This window comes from Protopterus annectens, chromosome 7.part0 (genome assembly GCF_019279795.1).
Source record: "Protopterus annectens isolate FY-2018-M chromosome 7.part0, PAN1.0, whole genome shotgun sequence".
NCBI lineage: Eukaryota > Metazoa > Chordata > Ceratodontiformes > Protopteridae > Protopterus > Protopterus annectens.
This window is the reverse complement of record NC_056739.1, coordinates 288,250,900-288,272,359: the sequence shown is the minus strand read 5'-3', so window position 1 is coordinate 288,272,359 and position 21,460 is coordinate 288,250,900. Positions and strand designations below refer to the sequence as shown.

General features: G+C 41.2%; 1 protein-coding gene across 30 annotated transcripts in view; it reads right to left on the bottom strand.

Annotated features, from left to right (window-relative positions):
* Positions 1-21,460, bottom strand: part of NFASC (neurofascin) — a 2,999,343-nt gene that overhangs the window by 76,156 nt on the left and 2,901,727 nt on the right. For 19 of the 30 annotated variants that reach the window (XM_044076767.1, XM_044076768.1, XM_044076766.1 and 16 more), the window contains 3 exons: positions 3,336-3,467; positions 2,277-2,346; positions 1,425-1,436 (listed from right to left, as the gene is read on the bottom strand). In XM_044076767.1, the coding sequence (XP_043932702.1) occupies positions 1,425-1,436; positions 2,277-2,346; positions 3,336-3,467 (214 nt within the window). The remainder of the gene's footprint in view (positions 1-1,424; positions 1,437-2,276; positions 2,347-3,335; positions 3,468-21,460) is intronic. The other 11 variants (XM_044076775.1, XM_044076794.1, XM_044076770.1 and 8 more) reach the window with 1 other exon arrangement.

The following is a 21,460-nucleotide window of genomic DNA, read 5'->3' as shown; positions in this document are numbered from 1 at the left end:
ATAAAGGAAAGTGTGTGAAAAAAAAATGTGTCTGGATGGTGTGAGTGGCCTGAATAGAAATAACCTGGAGAAGGGGGCAGTGTTTAGCCAAGAGTGGGGAGGTATATCATGGAGTCCTTTGTCTGGGGCTTCATTTCTTCTACAACTGACACTGTTTGCAGACTTATGCCACAGGTGTATACAGTCAAAGTGGGTAGAATGAGTGAGTAACGAGGCAGTCTGTAGATGAATGCGACTAAATTAAAGATGTTGCCTGATTGCATATAGACAGTCACTTTTCTTCTGTAATATAGCCTAACCCTTTCAATTGCTTCCTATAGCCTCTCCTTTAAGTCCCCAATTGTTACTGGTGCATACCTCAGATATTTAGATGTATAACATAGGGGTTTTAAGTGAGAGGGAGTGTCTGCTGTTTATATATAACTGACTGAGACATGTTTCTTCTCTGCTAAGCCACTGTGCCATATGTTTACATTCTGAGTTGTTCACTACTTTTTTTCTTATACAAGTCCTTTTTAATACGGTTCTCTTAGTCACTTGTAATAAAAATTATTATTTCTTCCTTTGTGCAAGTGGGCTTTAAAATACTGTATCCAACATCAATAATATGCTAGCTTCTGAGGCAAGTTTTTTGTAGTCCAAAAGATTGAATAGGCAGTATTCGAAAAATCAGTGCTTGTCCAGTAAAAGCTACCATATCACTTCCATGATCCAGTGTTTTCCATCAGTGAACCAACATGGCATTTCTAACCAGAATTTATGAATTCCACAACAAATAAATGCTGATGGCTCTTAAATGAAGGCTTCACATCCTAAATGGTATGTATCCTCCTCCTCCAAAGCAAAATAAACAGTTGAAACGTATCTTCACTGTTGAGTTGAGATGATACTGCTGTCCTTTGGCATTTGAAGTATCTTTTGTTGTAATTTACATCCAGTCTTAATCTGGCACTGCACAGTGACTACAGTGAAGGTGAACAGAGGTTAGTAGAAAAGAACTTAAGGGTGCGGTAAGGGTGGAATGGGATATTAGCTAGTGCTTACGGCAATAAAAATACCTATGAGACTATAAGAAAAATGTAAAACTACTTGGTGTCTAATTACACTAATCCAAAATATTTAAGTATGCCATATGGTATTGCATTTATAGGTCTACTTCAGCTACAAGCCATCTAGAAAAGGTCTTGCTCCATTTAAGTCCTATGCATTAAGACACTGAACCATTAATAAAAATCTAGCAAGATTGATTCTTGGAAAACGCTGTCCATTCTTGGAAAAAAATCAGCACATCTTTCCCATTCCACAGTGATGAACAGGTGGGTTATCATGCAACCATGAATAATGCTTAAAGTCTGATAATGATAAATTCAGAGCATAGGAAAACACAACACATAGTCGAAACAAAGGGGGGGTGTCTAGTTTACCTGTTTTCATTCCTTGTATATCAGAAGCAACGGGAAAAAAAAACAAAGATGTTAAAACAAAGAAAAAATGGTCTTATCTTTTAGCTGGTAATAAATAACCATGTATGATATGCATGTGAGATTTGTGTGTGTATGTATATTTACATACACAGTATACACACATCTGTATAATATGTGTGTTTGTGTTACGGATCAGTGGAAAAGCATTCTCCTGTTTCCATTTTCCAATTTGTGAGAAAGCATTTTGTATGGCAGCATCAATGTAACTTTTGGGCCTGTGTCTGTCACTTAAAGGAAGATTGTTGTATGATTTAGCTATACTCTACTGCAAAGGACAACTTTTACAAAGCCTTCTGAAACTCTCCCTATACCATTTTATGTCCTGTTAACTTCATCCCCTTCAACTATCAGTTGTTCTTGTTCAGTTTGGTATCTGCTGTCAGCCTTACCCCCTCCCTTGTGTTTTTCAATGAGCCTTGTTGTAATGTCCCTTGAAGATTGTTTTATGATCTGCTTCACAAGTAACAAAACTATGCTTAAGCTTGCATTTCATCACTGCAGACATGTTGCACTTTACCTCATTTGTCTTTTTTTTGTACTGCTTAAAATCTCAATTATTTCATAAATGTGCTTTCTGCTGCCTCTCTCAATGTACTGTAAAACCCAACTATGTATTAACTTAAAAGCAACTGGATCACTGACTTGAAAGAATTTCCACCATTGTATTTTCAAATTCTTGCTACAAGTTAGTATTTTTTTCATTTACTGAACATATAAAAAGTATTCACTTTTATTTGAACATAATCACTGGCTTATGTAAACATATAAAATAGAAATCAAAAGAAGACATACCTATAATCAAAAGAACCGTCTTCTTCTTTGTGATCTTCAGGACCAAGAGCCAAATCTTTTTTTTCCCTGACTGTAATTAAACATAAGCAAAATGTTACACGAAAGCAGAAAGAGTTTGTAGGTGGACTTGTGTTCCATGATACAGAATTACAGTTTCTCTCAGCTTCATCAGGATACAACTTTAGAAACTGACAGTTTCAGTATTTTTATAAATATGGTACTAATGAAAAATCCGCTGTATCCAATGTGCACCTAGGCCTACTGCAACATACCTTTCTTAACAGCTGTACGATGCCAACCAACTTTTACCATTGTGTTCCTTTTGATACAGACAACATGGTACCATTTCAAGAGCTAGTGCACAGTGTGGGGATAAAAAAGATGTATAATTCTGTCTTAAGAGTGTCACATATTTGAAGATAAAAGGAAAATTATTTCCCTCCTCATCCATATCTGTCCAACAAAAAGGTACGTGCTTATGCTTTCAGTAAGTGTTCTGAGTCTCCATCTCATTGCTTCTGCGTATGAAGTCTGTATGGCTTTCTGCAGCACTACAGAATTGGAAATCCACATTAGAGGAGGGCTTCAGTCCCTTTCTGGATGGGGAATTCAGATGATGGCGTGTTAATAGTTTGTGAGACAAGATGGCAAACAAATGTCACTTTACTTGACACAATAAAGGCCAAAGACTATTAATAGCTAGTGAAAATGCACCCCCTCCACCAACAGCCATATAGTAGTTAAGTCAGTTCATAAGTATGTGAACCTGGATGCAAGTTGCTGCCTATCCAAATTCATATGGGTGTGTCTTACTTGATTAAGCAAACATGGCTCTTCCTTGCATAAAATGTAATTTGAAGATGGAAAAGGCAGAGTACTTCAAAATGTGTACAGATGATTAGTAGTTCTGCAGAAGCAAAGCAGGGTCTAATTCAAGCTCACTTAGTTTTTCTCCACTGAACTTTATAGCATGTCACCATTTTCTTACGAAATAATGCAAAATGGCCTACTAAGCTGAAAACGTAATCACATTACAGATTACATCTCTGTTTCCCTTACCTGGGTATTTTCCTCCTCGACTCCTTTTGATAAAGCATACTATCAGCAGAATAAGTACCAAGAGAGCAATTGCACACATAAGCCCGATAAACCATCCCTGGGTGGCAATATCAACTTGGTTCTTGCTGTAAGCTGTTAAAAGAAGAGTAAGACATTTAACATTAGAATATGGTCTAATTTTAAACTTAAGTTTTCATTTGGTTTGGGAAGCTCCATCATTAAAAATCACCACCAAGTATATGTACTGACTAATGCAAGTGACTTTCCGTTTTATTAACTTAGCTTTTAGATATCAACCTCTGAGTCACTACTCATTTCATTGTACACTGCAGTCATCAAGCTAACAAGACAAAAGAGTTAGTTTGCCTGACTGTGTCTCACTTTCTCATTTCTAGCACTCTAGTATTGCCATACGTCTGCCCTTAGCCTCTGCATAATTGCACTTCCAGAATCTTGCACCCTAAACTAAAGAGCCAGGAAATTAAACTTAATCCTGTACGTAATTACCATCTTCATTAATTACCGTTTTTGGGCAGAGTATTTCCCCCAGTTCATGAAAAAGATAAACAAGGCTGAAGATACATCAACAGTGTTTGACAAAATATTGAGAAATGGGAATTATATGAAAAACACAGCAATACACTTGGTGTGTGTGTGCGTATGTGTGTGTGTATGTAAGTGTTATGTGAATTATTTGCATTTTCACTCACTGGAAACTTAAATGAGCCTTACAGTATTTCCTTCAGTCACAACTCAGGCCAAAAGCATAGATCAAATATAACAAAAAAAATTATAATAGACATCACAACTCAAAATAAGCATGATACCGAGAATGTATGATAAGTATAATGTAATCTATGCATTAAATAAAAAATGGGTACATCAAAAATGTTATATTAGCACAAACAAAACCAAAACTGAAGTAGAAAATTATTTAAAGAGAATGGCTAAAGCAGCCATTAAATACTTGTGTGTCATCCAATTTTTATTTCATTGATTTTTATCGAAAAGCACTTTACAAAATTAATCAGGTAGAAGTTTTTTAAAGAGCAAGGAAATATGTGTGTGTGTGTGTGTGTGTGTGTGTGTGTGTGTGTGTGTGTGTGTGTGTGTGTGTGTGTGTGTGCGTGCATGCGTGCATGCATGTTTGGGCATGGTGGTGACTAAGTACAGAGACAGTCTCTGCTCTAATTGACAAATATTAAGAAGCATGACCTGGGCAAAATGTATCCCCACCTCCTCCTCCCCCAGAAACTGACTATACCAAGCAAAGGCAGACTACCAGAGATCAAGCCTGAATCCTAGTGAAAGCCCTGCTTATTTGCCAGGATAAATAATTGGCAGATGGAATAAATGGAATGCACGCAGACTACAGTATCCACACAGAAGCTAATGTAGTGAATGAATCAATGTGTTTTAATACACCCCAGTTATAGTCAGCATTCTGCATGAGTGAAGGATCCAACAATAAGCTGGTCCCATATAGGACAACGTGATATTTTATTACTTCCACATACTTGATTAACTGTGCTTTCTGCTTTAGGGATTCTAAGCATTGAGTCATTGTCTTTTCAGGTTTTAAAATTAGACAAATCATCATTTGATGACACCAGTAATAGGTTCTCAATTTGATAACCTAGTTTTCTTGCTGGGTATGTCATTTTTAGGTTCATAGGTTCATTGGTTGATACAAGGCTATCAGCCCTAGGGCCTATACAAGCGTAGCCATAACAATTCCCTAGATATTTCTTCCCACAATATTTATTTCCCTGGACCCCTGTCTAACAGGGCAACTGATATGATCCCCGGGGTGAATTTCCTATCTCCCATCCAATTATCAAGGTTTCTTTTGAAGATGGCCAAGGAGGTGCTCTGCTTGACATGTATGGGCAATCTATTCCAGAGTATGGGGAGTCTCTGGGTCAGGAACCTATCCCTCCAGCATGTTTTGTTCATTGTGATGACAAGGTTTAGATCCCAGGAGCTTGTGGCTCTGCGGGATTGGGATTTCTTTAAGTGGAGCATGCCCAATAGCTCAGGGTTTGGCATGGCCTTGTATGTTAAGCAGAGATGGCCTCTGAGTAGACGATAGGCCACAGAGTATAGCTGAAGATTTTTTAGATGGCCAGCATAGGGCACCTGCTTTAGGCCTGTGATTCTTTTAGTGAGGTATTTCTGTGGCCTTTCCAGCTGTTGCAGATGTCTTGTGAGGTACATACCAAATGAGACGTTGTACTCTATAATGGGTCTAATGAAGGATGAGTATAGTGGGACAATGACCTCCTTTTTTCTGGATGAAAAGCCCTTAGTGATGAGGTGTGCCACATAGAAGGATTTCCTGACTGTTGTGGCGATGTGGTTATCGAAGATGAGACTACTGTCCACCTGTGTCCTTAAGTCTCTCATCACACTTTCGGTGTTTAGTGTACTGCACCGTATGTGGTAAATCATGGGTACATGCTTTTTCCGAAAGGGGATAACTATACATTTATTGGCATTAAGCTTGAGCCCATGGCTCTAGCACCAAGCATCTGTTTCTGTAAGGCCCTTTTGTAGAATATCCACATCATTTGGGGATTCAATAATGGCTCCCAGTTTGTAGTTATCTGGAAACTTTGTTAGCCAGAATCCCTTAGTGTTGGCCTCTACTTCAGAGAAGTAGATGCCAAACAAGAGGGGTCCCAGTACTGAACCCTGAGGTACTCCACTTGTCACTTGTCTGGAGCTGGATTTGGAGTCAGCTACTTTTACGGTCTGGGTTCTATCAGTAAGCCAGTTGGCATCCCATCAAGTGACGTAGGGATTAATGCCCAGCTTAGTAAGTTTAGCTATGATTCCAGAGTGGAGGATGGTGTCAAAGGCCTTGGCGAGGTCTAGATAGGCTGTGTGGACCGCCTTAACCTCATCCACAGCTCTGGAGACTGATTTAAAGAAGTCAATCAGGTTCAGGAGACAAGATCAGCCCTTCACAAACCCAAACTGGGTGGAGTCCAGTGTTTGAAGGTTGCCAATGTCTTTGTTTAGAAGTTCCATGATACTACGTTCCATGGCCTTGCAGATCAGGCTCATCAGACAGATGGGGATGGTAGTTCCTGGGATCCAAGGTGGATCCCCCATTGTGGAGTGGGATAACTGTAGCTGTGCGCCACTCAGTGGGCATGAGGCGTGAGGTGAGGCTATGATTAAACATGACATTTAGGTGAGGTGCCAGTTCATTTTGTAGTTCATGTAGTACACAGCCCGGGATGTCATCTGGTCCCATGGATGTTGTATTCTTAGATTTGGAGACTGCAGTTTCTACCTGTGTGGCCATGATTACCAGAATTTGACAATCTTTTGGTATTGAGATGGGCCCTTTAGTGGGTGAGAGGGGGGGTGAAGTTGGCACTAAATCGATCTGCCAGGATATTGGCAATATCCTTGGGATCAGTATATTTAATGCCATTCTGTTGTAGCTCAGAGCAGATTTGAGCATTGCCATTTAGATTCTTGAAATAACTGTAGAATGCCTTGTGGTTGTCTTTGTAATCTTCGGCAGTTTTATTTTAGTAGCTAGCTTTGGAGGATTTTATGATGGATCTCAGCTTCTTACTGAGGCTGGTAAGGGAGTTTTTTTGCATCCTGGGATTTTCCTCTTTTCTGCAACAGTTTCTTTCTTATGTTGCATAGTTTGTTTATGGCAGGGGACCACCAGACCGGCTTCCTTTATTTGGATGAGAGTGTCTTGGTTCTATTTGGGATGGCATGACTCATGCACAAGTCGATGTGCTCATACAGTGCCTTAGTGAAGGATTCAGGAGTCGAACTTTCAGCTCCCATCTGCATGGGTGTCTTGAAGTTTGTCACTTCTGACTTGGGTAGCATGAAGTTGGCTTTGGAGAAGTTTTTTATGGATGCTTCCTTACTAGGGGGGTGAGGGTGGGATGTGGATGTCAAGGGTGATTAGCTTATGGTCAGACTTGACCAATGAGGCGGTGACCACTGGTGTGGAGCATCTATTTCCCATATTGGTAATGACCAGGTCTAGGATATTGGAGCCCCTGGTGGGACAATGGATTAGTTGATCCAGGGCATTGGAATTTATGAATTCCAAGAATCGTTGGGAAAAGGTGTTGGTACCCAAGTAGTTTTCCCAGTTAATGGCAGGGTAGTTGAAATCACCCAGTAGTAGGGTGTTTGGTTGAATCTTGATATTTTCCAGTATGTTTAGAAAGGTGTAGTGAGAATCTTGGGGCATGGTGGGGGATCTGTAGCAATCTACAATTTGGATTGCAGTCTTACCTAGTGTTAGTTGCACCTGGAGAATTTCAGACGCATTGTGTTGGGCAACTAGCCTGGAGGTGTGAATATCCTTGGTGAATACGGACACTCCTCCACCTTTAGTGTTTCGGTCTTGGTTTGGTGGCCACTCTTTTCCATTATAGCACTGCATTTTGTTCTTTGAAGCCTTTACATTTTGGGATTAGCATGGCCAGTACTAGCACATATGAGAAACATGCAGTATACTTAAACATTCAACTCAACCCAGGAGGTTTCCTGCTCTTACCTTCTGAACAGTTCCATCCCATTCCACCGAGCACTAAAAAGTTTCTGCCTTCAGTATCTAAAGCTAAACTATTTTGAGGCTCACATAGCTGATAAAGAACTGCAGTTGTATGATCTCAATTTCATGAGTGAAGAGAATGATATGTAGAGTGGTTGCAAGTGCTACAAGTTTAACTTGGCTACTTGCAGACATCTGAGGGAGAGCTTCTAGCCTACCTTACTACCAGAAGGAGGGTAATAGCTGAAGCCTCCTTTTGAGGAAACTTTCAGGAGTACCTTATGTGCAGCCCTAGTTTTCTTCTGAGAAATGTGGCACAGACTTCTACCAAACCTTCTCAGAGGTAAATCTGTGAAAACATGATCCACTTTTCATCATATGGTAAGATTCTATAGTAAAGAGGGCTTGAGCTTCCTCCCATCATCAACAGAAGAGGATGGGCCTAGATGAGGTGTACCTCTCAGCCTCCTATCTTTGGGTAGCAGATATATCATGGAGTTTAGGTGCCACCCTATCTCCTGGAGTATGTAGATCATGCTCATTGTCAACCCGATCCAGTACATAATTGCCTCAAGTAAACTGGCAGCAAGTTGGTGGTATACAAGATGAGAATTCCTCTCTCAAGATGTAACCCCAGGCCCAGCAAAATTTGATGGGCCAGATAGATGTGTCAGATAGAGGAAGATGCTTGTGGTTCATGCCTTTGAGTTCAAGCAAATGCCTGAATTCTGTTGTGTTCTCTCCATGTGGTTATGGAGGCACACCCAGAAGGAACAAGGCCTAATTCCAACACTGAATATTTTGCAGGAATCTCATGTCTTTGTCACTGCTGGACAGCATGTCTCCAAAGACATGACATTTGTTGTCATATGAAGTTTACCTGTTGTGTACATCTGAATAAAAATGTGTCAAACAAGCAAAAAGCTTGTTCCTACTTGGATGTTCTACAGAGCATTAGGCTTTCCTTTCCAATCTTTCTGAGATAAAGCCAATCCAATAAAACATACTGGAACAGGATACTGGACGGAAATAGTTTTAATGAAAAACACACCAGTATTAAGCGCTTTTGTCTCCACAAAAGCGAGACTTCATCAGAATACATAGTTACACTCAGTGACCGTGTTTAGATATCTTGCCAAACAATGCAATTGGTTAGCAGTACAAATCACCTGCCGACTTTTCACTAACTATTAGTGACATAAAACATTTCTTAAAGGAAATAAACAGGGGTTGGGAGGGTGGCCTAATGGTTAAGGTGTTTGCCTTACAAACACAAGGTGCAGGGTTTGAGTCTCACAAGGGATAATTGGCTAAGCTTAAAATGGCTCACAAGGGCAGTTAGCTTAGTACTAATCTATGAATCTATGAAATAAAAAATATGTTGTACACACATTAAAATTCACAAAATAAGCTATATATATATGGAATATGCTTGCAGAACATTTAAAAAAAAATTCTGGCCTCTTAACATTTCTCAGCTTTCTCCTGCAATACAGGAGATATAGAAATAACTTCATTCAGACCTGGGGGAAAGTTAGCAGCCAGTCTCAATTGCCACTGCAATGCTTTCTTCATCAAAGCGTTCTTCCAATTATCCCCTTTCTGGTCAATAGCAACAAAATCAAAAATGCTAAAAACAAATTTATCAAACCCCTCACACACTAAGGAGTGTTTATATAGGGCGTTGCTCTCCTTTTTGTCATTTATGTCATATACATGTTCATAAGTTCAACTCCTCATTGCCCGTTCCATCTTGCCCACATAATAACTTGTACACATACAGCAAGGTATACCACCTGTTTAGAGCCACAATTCTCAGATTTAAACCTAATATTGGTTTTCATAATGTTCCCTAACATCAAATGTGTCACTTTATTGATGTATGTGCACTGTCTACAGTGCCCAAAGGGGTTAGTCCCCTTACCATTTTACTCTTTGGTCCTAGTTTTATATTCTAACAACTGTTTAAAATTGGCACCCATTTTATGTGTAAACACCAACTTGTTGCCCAGTACACCAAGAATTTGTGGGTTTACCTTAAATATATTCCAATTCCTTCTGATAATGTTTTTAATGTCACCAGACAAGTAATTATACTGTAGTATACAAGCTTTCTCAAATTTCTGACTACTACCATTTGTTTCAGATCTATCAGTGTTCAACCCCACACCTAACAGCGGTTTATATTTCTGGCCCCAGTTCATAGGTTCATAGGTGTGCACTAGGCTAATGGCCCTGGAGCCTTTACAAGCCTAGCCTATAGGATTACCCTGGCATCGTGACACCCAATCTTAGTTCTCAGTGGCTCTGTCGAGTAGAGCCACTGGAGTGATCCCCGGGGTGAATTTTCTATTTCCCATCCACTCATCAAGATTTCTCTTGAAGAGGGCCAGTGAGGCACTCCGCTTGACATGTATGGGAATTCTATTCCATAGCATGGGCAGTCTCTCAGTTATGAACCTGTCCCTCCAGCTTGTTCTGTTGATTGTGGTAATGAGGTTGAGATCCCTGGAGCGTGTAGTGTGGACAGATTTGAATTTCTTTAGATGTAGCATTTCTAACAGAGCTGGGTCAGACATGGCTTTGTAAGTCAAGCAGAGATCGCCTCTAAGTAGGTGATATGAGACAGAGAATAGTTGGAGTTTTTTGGTTCTATCTGTATAGGACAAGTGTTTAAGTTCTAGGATCCTCTTTGTGAGGTACTTTTGCGGCCTCTCCAGTTGTTGCAGGTGTCTAGTGAGGTACATGCCAAATGGGTCATTGTACTTGATGATTGGCCTAATGAAGGAAGAGTAGAGGGAGACAATGACCTCTTTCTTCCTGGATGCAAAGCCCTTAGTAATGAGATGTACCACACAGAAGGACTTTATGACCACAGTGGCAATGTGGTGGTCAAAAGAGAGTTTGCTGTCGACCTGTTTTCCCAGATCTTTTATGATGCCTTCTGTGTTCAGTGTGGACTACCATAGATGTGGTCATTCATGGGAACCGGGCTTTTCCCAAATGGGATGACAACACATTTTTTGGCATTGAGCTTAAGGCCATGGTTCTGACACCAGTCATTGGTCTCAGTGAAGCCTTTCTGTAGGATGTCAACATCACTTGGGGAGTTAATTATGGCTCCCAACTTGCAATTGTCTGTGAACTTTGTCAGCCAGAGTCTGTTTCTGTTGGCCTGTACTTCAGAGAAGTACATAAACAGGAGAGGACCCAGGACCAAACCCTATGGAACTCCACTCGTGACTGGTCGGCAGTCTGACTTGGAGTCAGCTACTTTCATACTGTGGGTCCCATCTGTGAGCCAGTTTGCAACCCCCCTAGTGATATAGGGGGTTGATGCCTAGCTTAGTGAGTTTTTCTATGATTCTTGAGTGGGAATAATATCAAAGGCCTTAGCCAGATCAAGGTTGGCTGTATGAACCACCTTGCCTTCATCCACAGCTCTGGTGACTGACTCAAAGAAGTCAACCAGGTTGAGGAGGCATGCTCTACCCTTCACAAAACCAAAATGTGCGGGATACAGAGTTTGGAAATTCCTTATATCCTTGTTTATTAGGTCCATGATGATGCGTTCCATAGGTTTGTATATCAGACTCATCAGGCTAATGGGGCGATAGTTACCAGGGTCTGTTGTTACTCCTCCTTTGTGGGGAGGGATGACTGTAGCAGTGCACCATTCAGTAGTGACAAAGCCTGAGGTTAGGCTGTGATTGAACAAGGTACACAGGTTAGGTGCCAGTTCACTCTGTAGTTCATGTAGAACACAGTCAGGGTTATTGTCAGGTCCCATAGATGCTGTATTCTTGGCCTTGGACAGTGCTGTTTTAATCTGTGCAGCGGTAATACTGGGTGCCTGGCAATCTACTGGTATTGTGATTGGTCCTTTGGTGGGGGAGAGAGGGGTAAAGTTGGCACTGAATCTGTCAGCTAGTATATTGGCAATATCTGTTGGCTCGGTATAGGAGGTGTTATTGTGCAATACCTCCCAGAAAATCTGGGTATTGCCGTGGATATTCTTTACATAACTATAAAAGGCCTTGCGGTTGTCTTTGCTATCTGCTGCAATTCTGTTTTCATAGCTAGCTTTAGAGGATTTGATGAGGGATCTCAACTTTTTGTTGAGGCTGATAGGGAGTTTTTCCAGTCTTGGGACTTCACCTTATTTCATATCAGTTTCCTCCTTCTGTTGTAGAGTTTGTTTATGGCAGGGGACCACCAGATTGGCTTCCTTTCTTTGGAGGAGAGCTTCTTGGTTCTATTGGGTATAGCGAGATCCATGCATTTGTGTAAGTTTTCATACAGGGCATTAGTGTATGATTTGGCAGTCATGTAGCTGTTCTCCAATTGCATGGGTGCTGTCAAGTTATCCACCTCTGTTTTTAGGAGCCCAAAGTTAGCTTTGGAGAAGTTTTTCATGGTGGTTACTTTTGCGAGGGTGGGGGGTGGGAGGGGGTGGATTTACAAAGTGATTAGTTTGTGGTTGGATCTATCCAGGGAGGAGTTGACTATTGGTATAGAGAACGGTCGCCCATGTTAGTAATGACCAGGTCAAGAATTGTGCTACCTCTAGTGGGGGTAAGAAGGAGCTGGTCCAAGACATTGGAATTAATGAATTCCAGGAATCGTTGGGCAAGTGTATTGGTACATGAGTAGTTTTCCCATTTCATGGAGGGGTAGTTGAAGTCTCCCAGTATGAGAGTGTTCGGTTGGACCCTAATATTCTCCAGGGTGCTAAGGAACGTGGGACATGGTTGGGGACCTATAGCAGGCTACGACCTGAATTGCTGTCATACCCAATCTTAGCTGCATCAGAGATACTTCAGGTGCAGCTAAGATTGGGTATGACAGCAACCCAGGTCATAGCCTGCTATAGGTTGGAATGTAATATTCTCCAGGATGCTAAGGAACTTGGGACATGGTTGGGGTCCTATAGCAGGCTACAACCTGAATTGCTGTCTTACCCAATCTTAGCTGCACCTGAAGTATCTCTGATGCGTTATGTTGGGCTACCAGTATGGAGGTGTGCTCATCCTTTATGAATATGGAAACTCCACCATCTTTGGAGCTTCAGTCCAAGTTCTGGGGCCGAAAGGTGCGGAATGAGTTATAGCTTGGTAGTGCAGGGGTGCTTTCTACTGCCTTGAACCAGGTCTCTGTTACAGCACAAATGTCGATGTTCTCCACTTTAATGAGTGCTTTGAGTGAGTGCATTTTGAGATTTAGACTTATAGCATTGAGCAGCATGACCCTCAGATTGCATTTGTTTGTAGCTGTTACGGTGATAACTTGATCTTTGGAACACTGCCTAAGAAAGGCACCATAGGGGTGGCAAGAGCTTTGGACAGTATCCAGAATCCCCGGGGAGACAGATGCAGGCCATCTCTGGCAAAGCATTGAGGTCTATCAATCATGTCATCCCAGGCAGACAGATACTGGATCCCCTTAGAATGACACCAGAAACTTAGCCAATTGTTGAAATCAATCATTTTCTGCTTGTACTGTGGTATCATTCTGGGTGGTGGTAGGAGGCTGCTCAGGGTTAGGATCATACCCACCTGGGCTACATATTCCGAGAGCTCCTCCATGTCTCTTTTCATGTAGTCCAGGGAGGTATGTCTCAGGTCATTCACACCCACATGTACAATGACAGAGTCATATTTGTACCTGTTGTTGAGGGACCTGAGTGCGTGCGTTATTTGGTGGATCCTGGCACCTGACAGGCAGCTGACTGCCACTTTTTCCTTATTCAACCTAGTGAGTGGGACATCAGTGTGTCTCACTATCGAGTCACCTATGACTAGTGTGTTGGGCATGTTGGTTTGCCTTATGGGCAAACTTCCTAACCTCTCTGCTTAAACATTTCCCCCACCTTATCCAGTTCTGCCTTCACATCCTGGAAATGGGAGGTCATCCTCACCACCTGAATAGCCTGACCTTTAACCAGGCTCTTCTGTGTTAAAGGATGGTTACTTAAAAAATGTTAATAAGAGTTGCAGAAAGTCTCTTTACAGTACACATTAGACCCGAATCCATTCTCATCATGTGAAATGCTGATGTCCAGGTAATTATGTATTGTGTGCTGTATGTCTGTGTAAATTTCAAATAATGTGTGGTATTATTTAAATAATCCAAAAATAATGGAATATCATCATTAGGGCCATTTCACAATAAAAAATAAATCGTCCAGGAATCATGCTGCCCCCATAGCTACTCCCTTAATCTGTTGGAAATATTCCCCCTCAAACTACACAAAATTGTTTTCCAAAATTAAGGACATAATCTCACATAAAAGCATGATCCTATCGTGTGAAAATGAGGGGGTCAAAAACAAAGTTTCTTCAAATAACTCTAACCCCTCCTCCTTAGGTATCACCAAAAAAGGTCCTTGATATCCACAGTCAGGAAAGATAAACCTTGTTTCCATAATTCATTTTTTAACTTACCAAGAAAGTCCCAAGTGTCTTTAACAATATGGGGAACATTTTCCAGTAAAGGCTTAACCCATCCATAAAACAGCAAGTGGGTGCGTTTTAGACCCACTCACAGCTACAATGGGTCTAAAAGGGGGCTCCTTAATGCTGTTATGAATTTTAGGTATTCCAAAGAAAGTGGGAATAATAGGGAATTTGTGGCTTAGAAATTCATAGAGTTCCACATTAATTCTTTGTGTTAGTACATATTCCTCGAGATCTATCCTGGAATAGGCTATGTTAATTTCATTCTTAAATACAGGTTTGTAAACTTTTTCATTGAAAAGAATAGACTGGATATTATTAGAATAATACACAGAGTTGAAAATCACCAATCCACTCCCCTTATCAGGTGTCATAATACAGATACTACTGTCCTATCTCAGATCTTCCAACAACATTTCATCTCTGGAAAGGTTGTAATCCTTCTTCCTGTTCCTACAGTGAAGATTGTAAATGTCTTCTGATCTATTTTTTCATACACATTCAACCGGGGGAAGTAGTGGGTTAAATGTACTCTTTCTTTCAAGTTTAGAATGCCAAATCTCAGACCTTGCCATCCCTTCCCATTATGTTCAAAAAACATAATCCTGAAATTAAGATTCCTTAAATACATTTTAAATTCTACCAAGATGTCCACTATATCCACTCCCCACTTGGGAATAAATTAAAAATCTTTAGAAAATAATCTGAACTATTCCTCAGTAGCCACCATCTCTGTGTAATTATAAATGGTGTACCCATTATATGTGTTAATTTTCTCCTTCTGAAGCTGCCCCTGACACTGTAATGATTCCTGTTCTGTGGTTGAAATTTACAGTTCATTGGGTATTGTCCCTTCTCCAAATATTTGCTTGCTAGTCTCTCTGAGCACCTTAGTACCTAGAAACGCAACCAACCACCACAAAACAGCACAAACTACAGGACACATAGCTCACCTCCACAGTGTTCCTCTCATCCTAAGCCCCTAAGGCTAAACACCTTGCCCAATACATTAATCATAGGTGACTCAATAGTGAGGCACACAGATGTCCCACTCACTAGGTTGAATAAGGAGAAGGTAACAGTCAGCTGTCCGTCAGGTGCCAGCATCTGACACATAACACACGCACTCCACAACAAGTACAAGTATGACTCATTGATTGTCCATATGGGTGTGAATGACCTGAGATGCACTTCCCTGGACTACATGAAAATAGACATGGTGGAGATCTCAGATTATGTGGCCCAGGCAGGTATGACACTAGCCCTGAGCAATATCCTAAAGTCACCCAGAATTATACCACAGTACAAGCACAAAATGACTGACTTCAACAATTGGCTAAGTTTCTGGTGTCATTCTAAGGGGATCCAGTATCTGTTTGCTTGGGATGACATGATTAACAGACCTTGATGCTTTGCCAGAGATGGCCTGCATCTGTCACCCCTGGGTTTCTGGGTACTGGCTAAGGCTCTTGCCATGCCTACAGTGCCTTTTTTAGGCAGTGTTCCAAAGACCAAGTTATCACCATAACAGCTATAAATAAATGCAATCTGAGGGTCATGCTGCTCAATGCTAGAAGTCTAAATCTCAAGACGCACTCACTCAAACACTCAAAGCACTCCTCAAAATGGAGAACATTGACATTTGTGCTGTAACGGAGACATGGTTTAAAGTGGCAGAAAGCATCCTTGCATTACCAGGCTATGCCTCATTCCACACCTTTCAGCCCTGAAACATGGAACGAAGTTCCAAAGGTGGTGGTGTCTCCATATTCATAAAGGATATGCTCACCTCCAGACTAGTAGCCCAGCATAACACATCTGAGAAACTTCAGGTACAACTAACATTGGGTAAGACGGTGATCCAGGTCATAGCCTGCTATAGGTCCCCAACCATGTCCCTTGACTTTCACTCCACGTTCCTAAGCAGCCTGGAATCTATCAAGGTCTAACCCAACACTCTCATACTAGGAGGCTTTCACTACCCCTCCATCAACTGGGGAAACTATTCCAGCACCAATACACTGGCCCAACATTTCCTGGAATTCATAAATTCCAATGCCCTGGACCAGCTCATTCTGAACCCCACTAGAGGAAGCAACATCCTTGACCTGGTTATTACTTACATGGGCGACCATTGCTCTACACCAATAGTCAATCCCTCCCTGGTCAGATCCGACCATAAATTAATCACCATGGAAATCCACATCTCACCCACACCCCTTGCAAAGGTAACCACCTTGAAAAACTTCTCCAAAGCTGACTTTGGACTCCTAAAACCAGAGGTGGCAAACTTTACGGCACCCATGCCAATGGAAAATAGCTGCATGACTGCCGAATCATACACCAATGCACTGTATGAACATGTACATAAATGCATGGAACTAGCCATACCCAATAGAACCAAGATGCTCTCCTCCAAAAAAAGGAAGCTAATCTGGTGGTCCCCAGCAATTAATAAACTCTACAACAGAAGGAAGAAACTGTTGCAGAAAAAGGTGAAGTCCAGTGATTGGAAAAACTCCCTTATTAGTCTCAACAAAAAGTTGAGATCCCTCATCAAATCCGCTAAAGCCAGCTATGAAGGCAGAATTGTGGCAGACACTAAAAACAATCACAAAGCCTTCTATAGTTATATCAAGAACCTCCATGGCAAAACCCAGATTTGCTCTGAGTTACTGCTCAATGGTACCTCCTATACTGAGCCATCAGATATTGCCAGCATACTGGCCGACAGATTCAATGCCAACTTTACCCCTCTCTCACCCCCAAAAGGACCAATCAAAATCCCGGAAGAATGCCAGGCACCCAACATTACTGCAGCAAAGGTTAAAGCTCCATTGTCCAAGGCCAAGAATACAGCTTCCATGGGACCCGATAATATCCTTGGCTGTGTTCTACATGAAGTACAAAGTGAACTTGCACCACATCTGTGTGCCCTGTTCAGTCACAGCCTCACCTCAAGCTTTGTCCCTACCGAATGGTGCACTGCTACAGTCATCCCTCTCCATAAAAGTGGGGGGGACTAAAGACCCTGGGTATTATTGCCCCATTAGCCTGATGAGTCTGATATGTAAAGCTATGGAGTGCATCATCATAGAACTGATTAACAAAGATATAGGAAATCTCCATACTCTGGACCTCACACAGTTTGGCTTTGTGAAAGGATGATCATGCCGCTTAACCTGGTTGACTTCTTTGAGTCAGTCACTAGGGCTGTGGATGAAGGTAAGGCAGTGCATACAGCCTACCTCGATCTGGCCAAGGCCTTTGATACCATTCCTCACTTGGGAATTATTGACAAAAATCACTAAACTAGGCATCGACCCCTATATCACTAGGTGGGTTGCAAATTGGCTCACAGATAGAACACACAGTGTGAAATTAGCAAACTCCAAGTCAGACTGCCAACCAGTCAAAAGTGGAGTCCAACAGGGATAGGTCCTGGGTCCTCTCCTGTTCGGTGTCTACTTCTCAGAAGTCCAGGCCAACACAAAGGGACTCTGGCTGACCCAGTTTGCATATGACTGCAAGCTGGGAGCCATTAACTCCCCAAGTGATGCAGACATCCTACAGAAAGACCTCACTGAGATCAATGACTGGTGTTGAAACCATGGCTTTAAGCTTAACACCCAAAAATGCTTCATCATTGCCTTTGGTAAAAGCTCAGTTCTCACTAATTACCACATCGATGGGAGCCCACTGAACACTGAAGGCATTATAAGAGATCTGGGGATGCAGGATGACAGCAACCTCTCCTTCGACCAAGAGTTTGCATCCAGGAAGAAAGTGGTCATAGTCTCTCACTACTCTTCCCTCATTAGACCAATCATTGAGTATATGCCCCATTTGGCATGTACCTCACTAGACACCTGCAACAGTTGGAGAGGCCACAGAAGTACCTCATGAAGAGGATCCTAGGCATTAAAACATGTCCTAAATGGACAGACTCAAAAGACTCCAGCTATTCTCTGTCTCATATCGCCTACTAAGAGGTGATCTCTGCTTGACTTATGAAGCCATGTCTGACCCAGCTCTGTTAGAAATGCTACATCTAAAGAAATCCCAATCCCTCCACACCAAATTCACCAGAGACCTCAACCTCATTACCACAATAAACAGAACATGCTGAAGGGACAGGTTCCTCACCCAGAGACTGCTCATGCTCTGGAATAGACTTTCCATACATGTCAAGCAGAGCACCTCGCTGTCCCTCTTCAAGAGAAATCTTGATGAGTGGATGGGTAATTGAAAGTTCACCCCGGGGATCACTCCAGTGGATCTACTTGATAGAGGCACTGGGAACTACCGTCGGGTGGCACGATGCCAGGGCACTTCTATGGGTTAGGCTTGTAAATGTTTCAGAGCTATTAGCTTAGTACACACCTACAAACCCATGTTTATTTCATTTAAGGAATTTTTTATGTCATTAATATTACGTGAAAAGTGGGTAGTTGATTTGTACTGCTAAACAAGTGCATTGTTTAGCAAGATTTTTAAACAAGGTAATTGAGTGTAACTATGTATTCTGATGAAGTCTCGCTTTTGTGGAGACAAAAGCGCTTAATACTTGTGTGTTTTTAATTAAAATTATTTCCATCCAGTATCCTGTTCCAGTATGTTTTATTCGATTGGCTTTGTTTCATGCTGGGGCTGATTTTCTTGTGGTTACTAGTCTTTCAGTTATAAATCTGGCTTCTGAGGCTCTCAGCTGTAGACAGAGAAAGGATAAAACTCATTCTCTCTCCAGTCTCTCACTGATGACCCTACCAGTGGGAGAGTCTGTAACATTTATGAAGATGTTCTACATTAGATCACAATTTCATTAGCCTGAGCTATTTGGGTCTCATCCTCCACCAACCAGACAACTTTTCAAAGCTTATTGGCACCATATAAATACAGTAAGAGAACCAAAATATTCAGAACTTTCTTGATGCTAAAGTGCACTGTTTCAGTGAACTTCATGGAACTTTGTTTGGCTACTGATCTTTCAAGGCTGGGCAGACAAGCCCCATCTTGGTGGAAGTCTTTCTACAAAATTATTTTTCTAAAGAAAATCATGCTTTTTTCTGTGAAATTATTGGTTTGGGGACTGTTAGTGGTTTTCATACCTCAGAACCACCTTTTTGCTATAATAAGGTTTACTGACTTTTTAAAGCTCCACTACCAATTTTCACTGCTTCCTTCTTGACTGAACCTATGCAGCAATTGCTGAGATCCACTGTTCTTCCTTCCTCTATCTACAAGGAAGACAAATTTGTCAGAGTTTATTTGGTTGTCGGGCTAGCTCAGGATGTGCCTCAGCTACCTTTTGAGTGAGACTGCCTTATGGCTGGATTTGGTTCCTCAGAGTTTCATCATTTTCCACAGCTTCTTTAGTATGTAGCACCAGGACCAGGACATAAACATGTCCTCTGAACTTGTAGGGTTGCCTTATGTGGGCAAAGGAGTGCCACTCTTGTCAGTCTCAGGGGAAGAAGTGCTATGACACAGTTGGGAAAGGAAGCCTGAGCCCTGGAGTAGTATGGCCCCATTGGTCTAACTTTTTTCCAATGAGTCTCTCAAGAAGAAGAGGAAAAAAAACTTCTCCTGTTTCTCTTTCAGTGGACTGGGATGAATTGCTAGTGAGTTAATCTCTGCTTTTACTTTACCAACTATCTTTTCAAGAAAGGAAAGAAAAAAAGAGGTCTCCCACTTTCTTATTCTGATCTTTAGTTAGAAGGGCAGGGATAGGAGGGAGAAGTTTGTGCTGTGCCTTCAAGAACTCATCCTGAAGATTCTGATTCTGAAGAAAGTGTTGCTTCAGATTCCACCCCCCGGACACCTTTTTTAAAATTATATCTGAGAGTTTTTTTTTTTTAAGTAAAATCAGACTGAAATTCCTGTTGCCCTGAAATGTATTAAGGTTTCTTACAATCAGATATTCCTAAGTCTGCATCTGTACTTCCTGTTTTATCTGCTTTACACACTGTTTTTCTCACAGCTTGTAACTTACCTGATAGGAAGTTTGACAGGTTATAGGGGTACCTCAGACTCCCAAATACTTGTTTTCTAACCCTAAAGCAGATCATGCAGTGACTTCCATATCCAAAGCTGCTTCTGCTACAAAAATTGCTAATGATAATCCATTTCCTCTGAAAAGGATGGGAACCCTTTAGACAAACTTGTGAAGAAAGTTTATTCTTACACTATAACATTCAGACACTTGCAAATGCCAGGCACGCACATTAAAAGATTTTGCTTCTGTTCTTTTGAGAACATGAAAAAGTTAATCTTCTCTTTTCTAAGATGAAAAATTCTTTGAATACAATTTTATTGTCAGCTTCTCATGTAATTAAACACATCTTACCAGTGGTGTAGCTAGAGTTTGTGCCACCCAAGGCTGCCTTTGAGTTTGCTGCCCCTCCCCCTCTCAAAATCATGGTCGAATGGGCCCCCCAATACACAGCCCCCCCAAGCCATTCCAGTTTCCTATTACTTGGCTGTTTCTCCCCACTTACCATAAACACTGTAATGTGCCTACTGCTTTATGCTTTACTTCTACAATGATTGTTTAGATTTCATTTAAAACTTTTATTTTAAATTTTATAGCTCAAAGACTGATAGACATCTACTAAACATAGCAATGCAGTCTCACAATGAAAATAGACTTAGCATTAAAACTTCTCTACTCTTGAAACTCTCAGTCATTGAAACAGCATTGAAACCCACATTCAAAGAAAATGTATCTGGCCAGTGGCGATTAAGTTTACCCTTGGGCTTTTTTCAAATCATAGGCCCCTTATACACATTTAGGACCATGGGCACATATATGCATTCTTTGATTCACCTTCCTGTTTGAATTAAATGATATTCCTTGTAAATATAGCACACTTGTTAGAGCATGTTTTAAATTTATTGTTTTGAACACTTTTCCAGTAAGCAATGAAACAAAATGTATGAACCAATAATGACAAAACTGCTGAGTTCAAACCATTTCCATCATAAGTCTACTCCAACTTCTGTCATTAAAATCCACCTATCAGTAAATATGCACAATCTCTGCAGAAGGAAAAGTCATCTAAATAATTCCACATTAAAGAGATCTGTAACTAATGAAGAGGTTGCTGCTAGCAAACAACTTTATATCT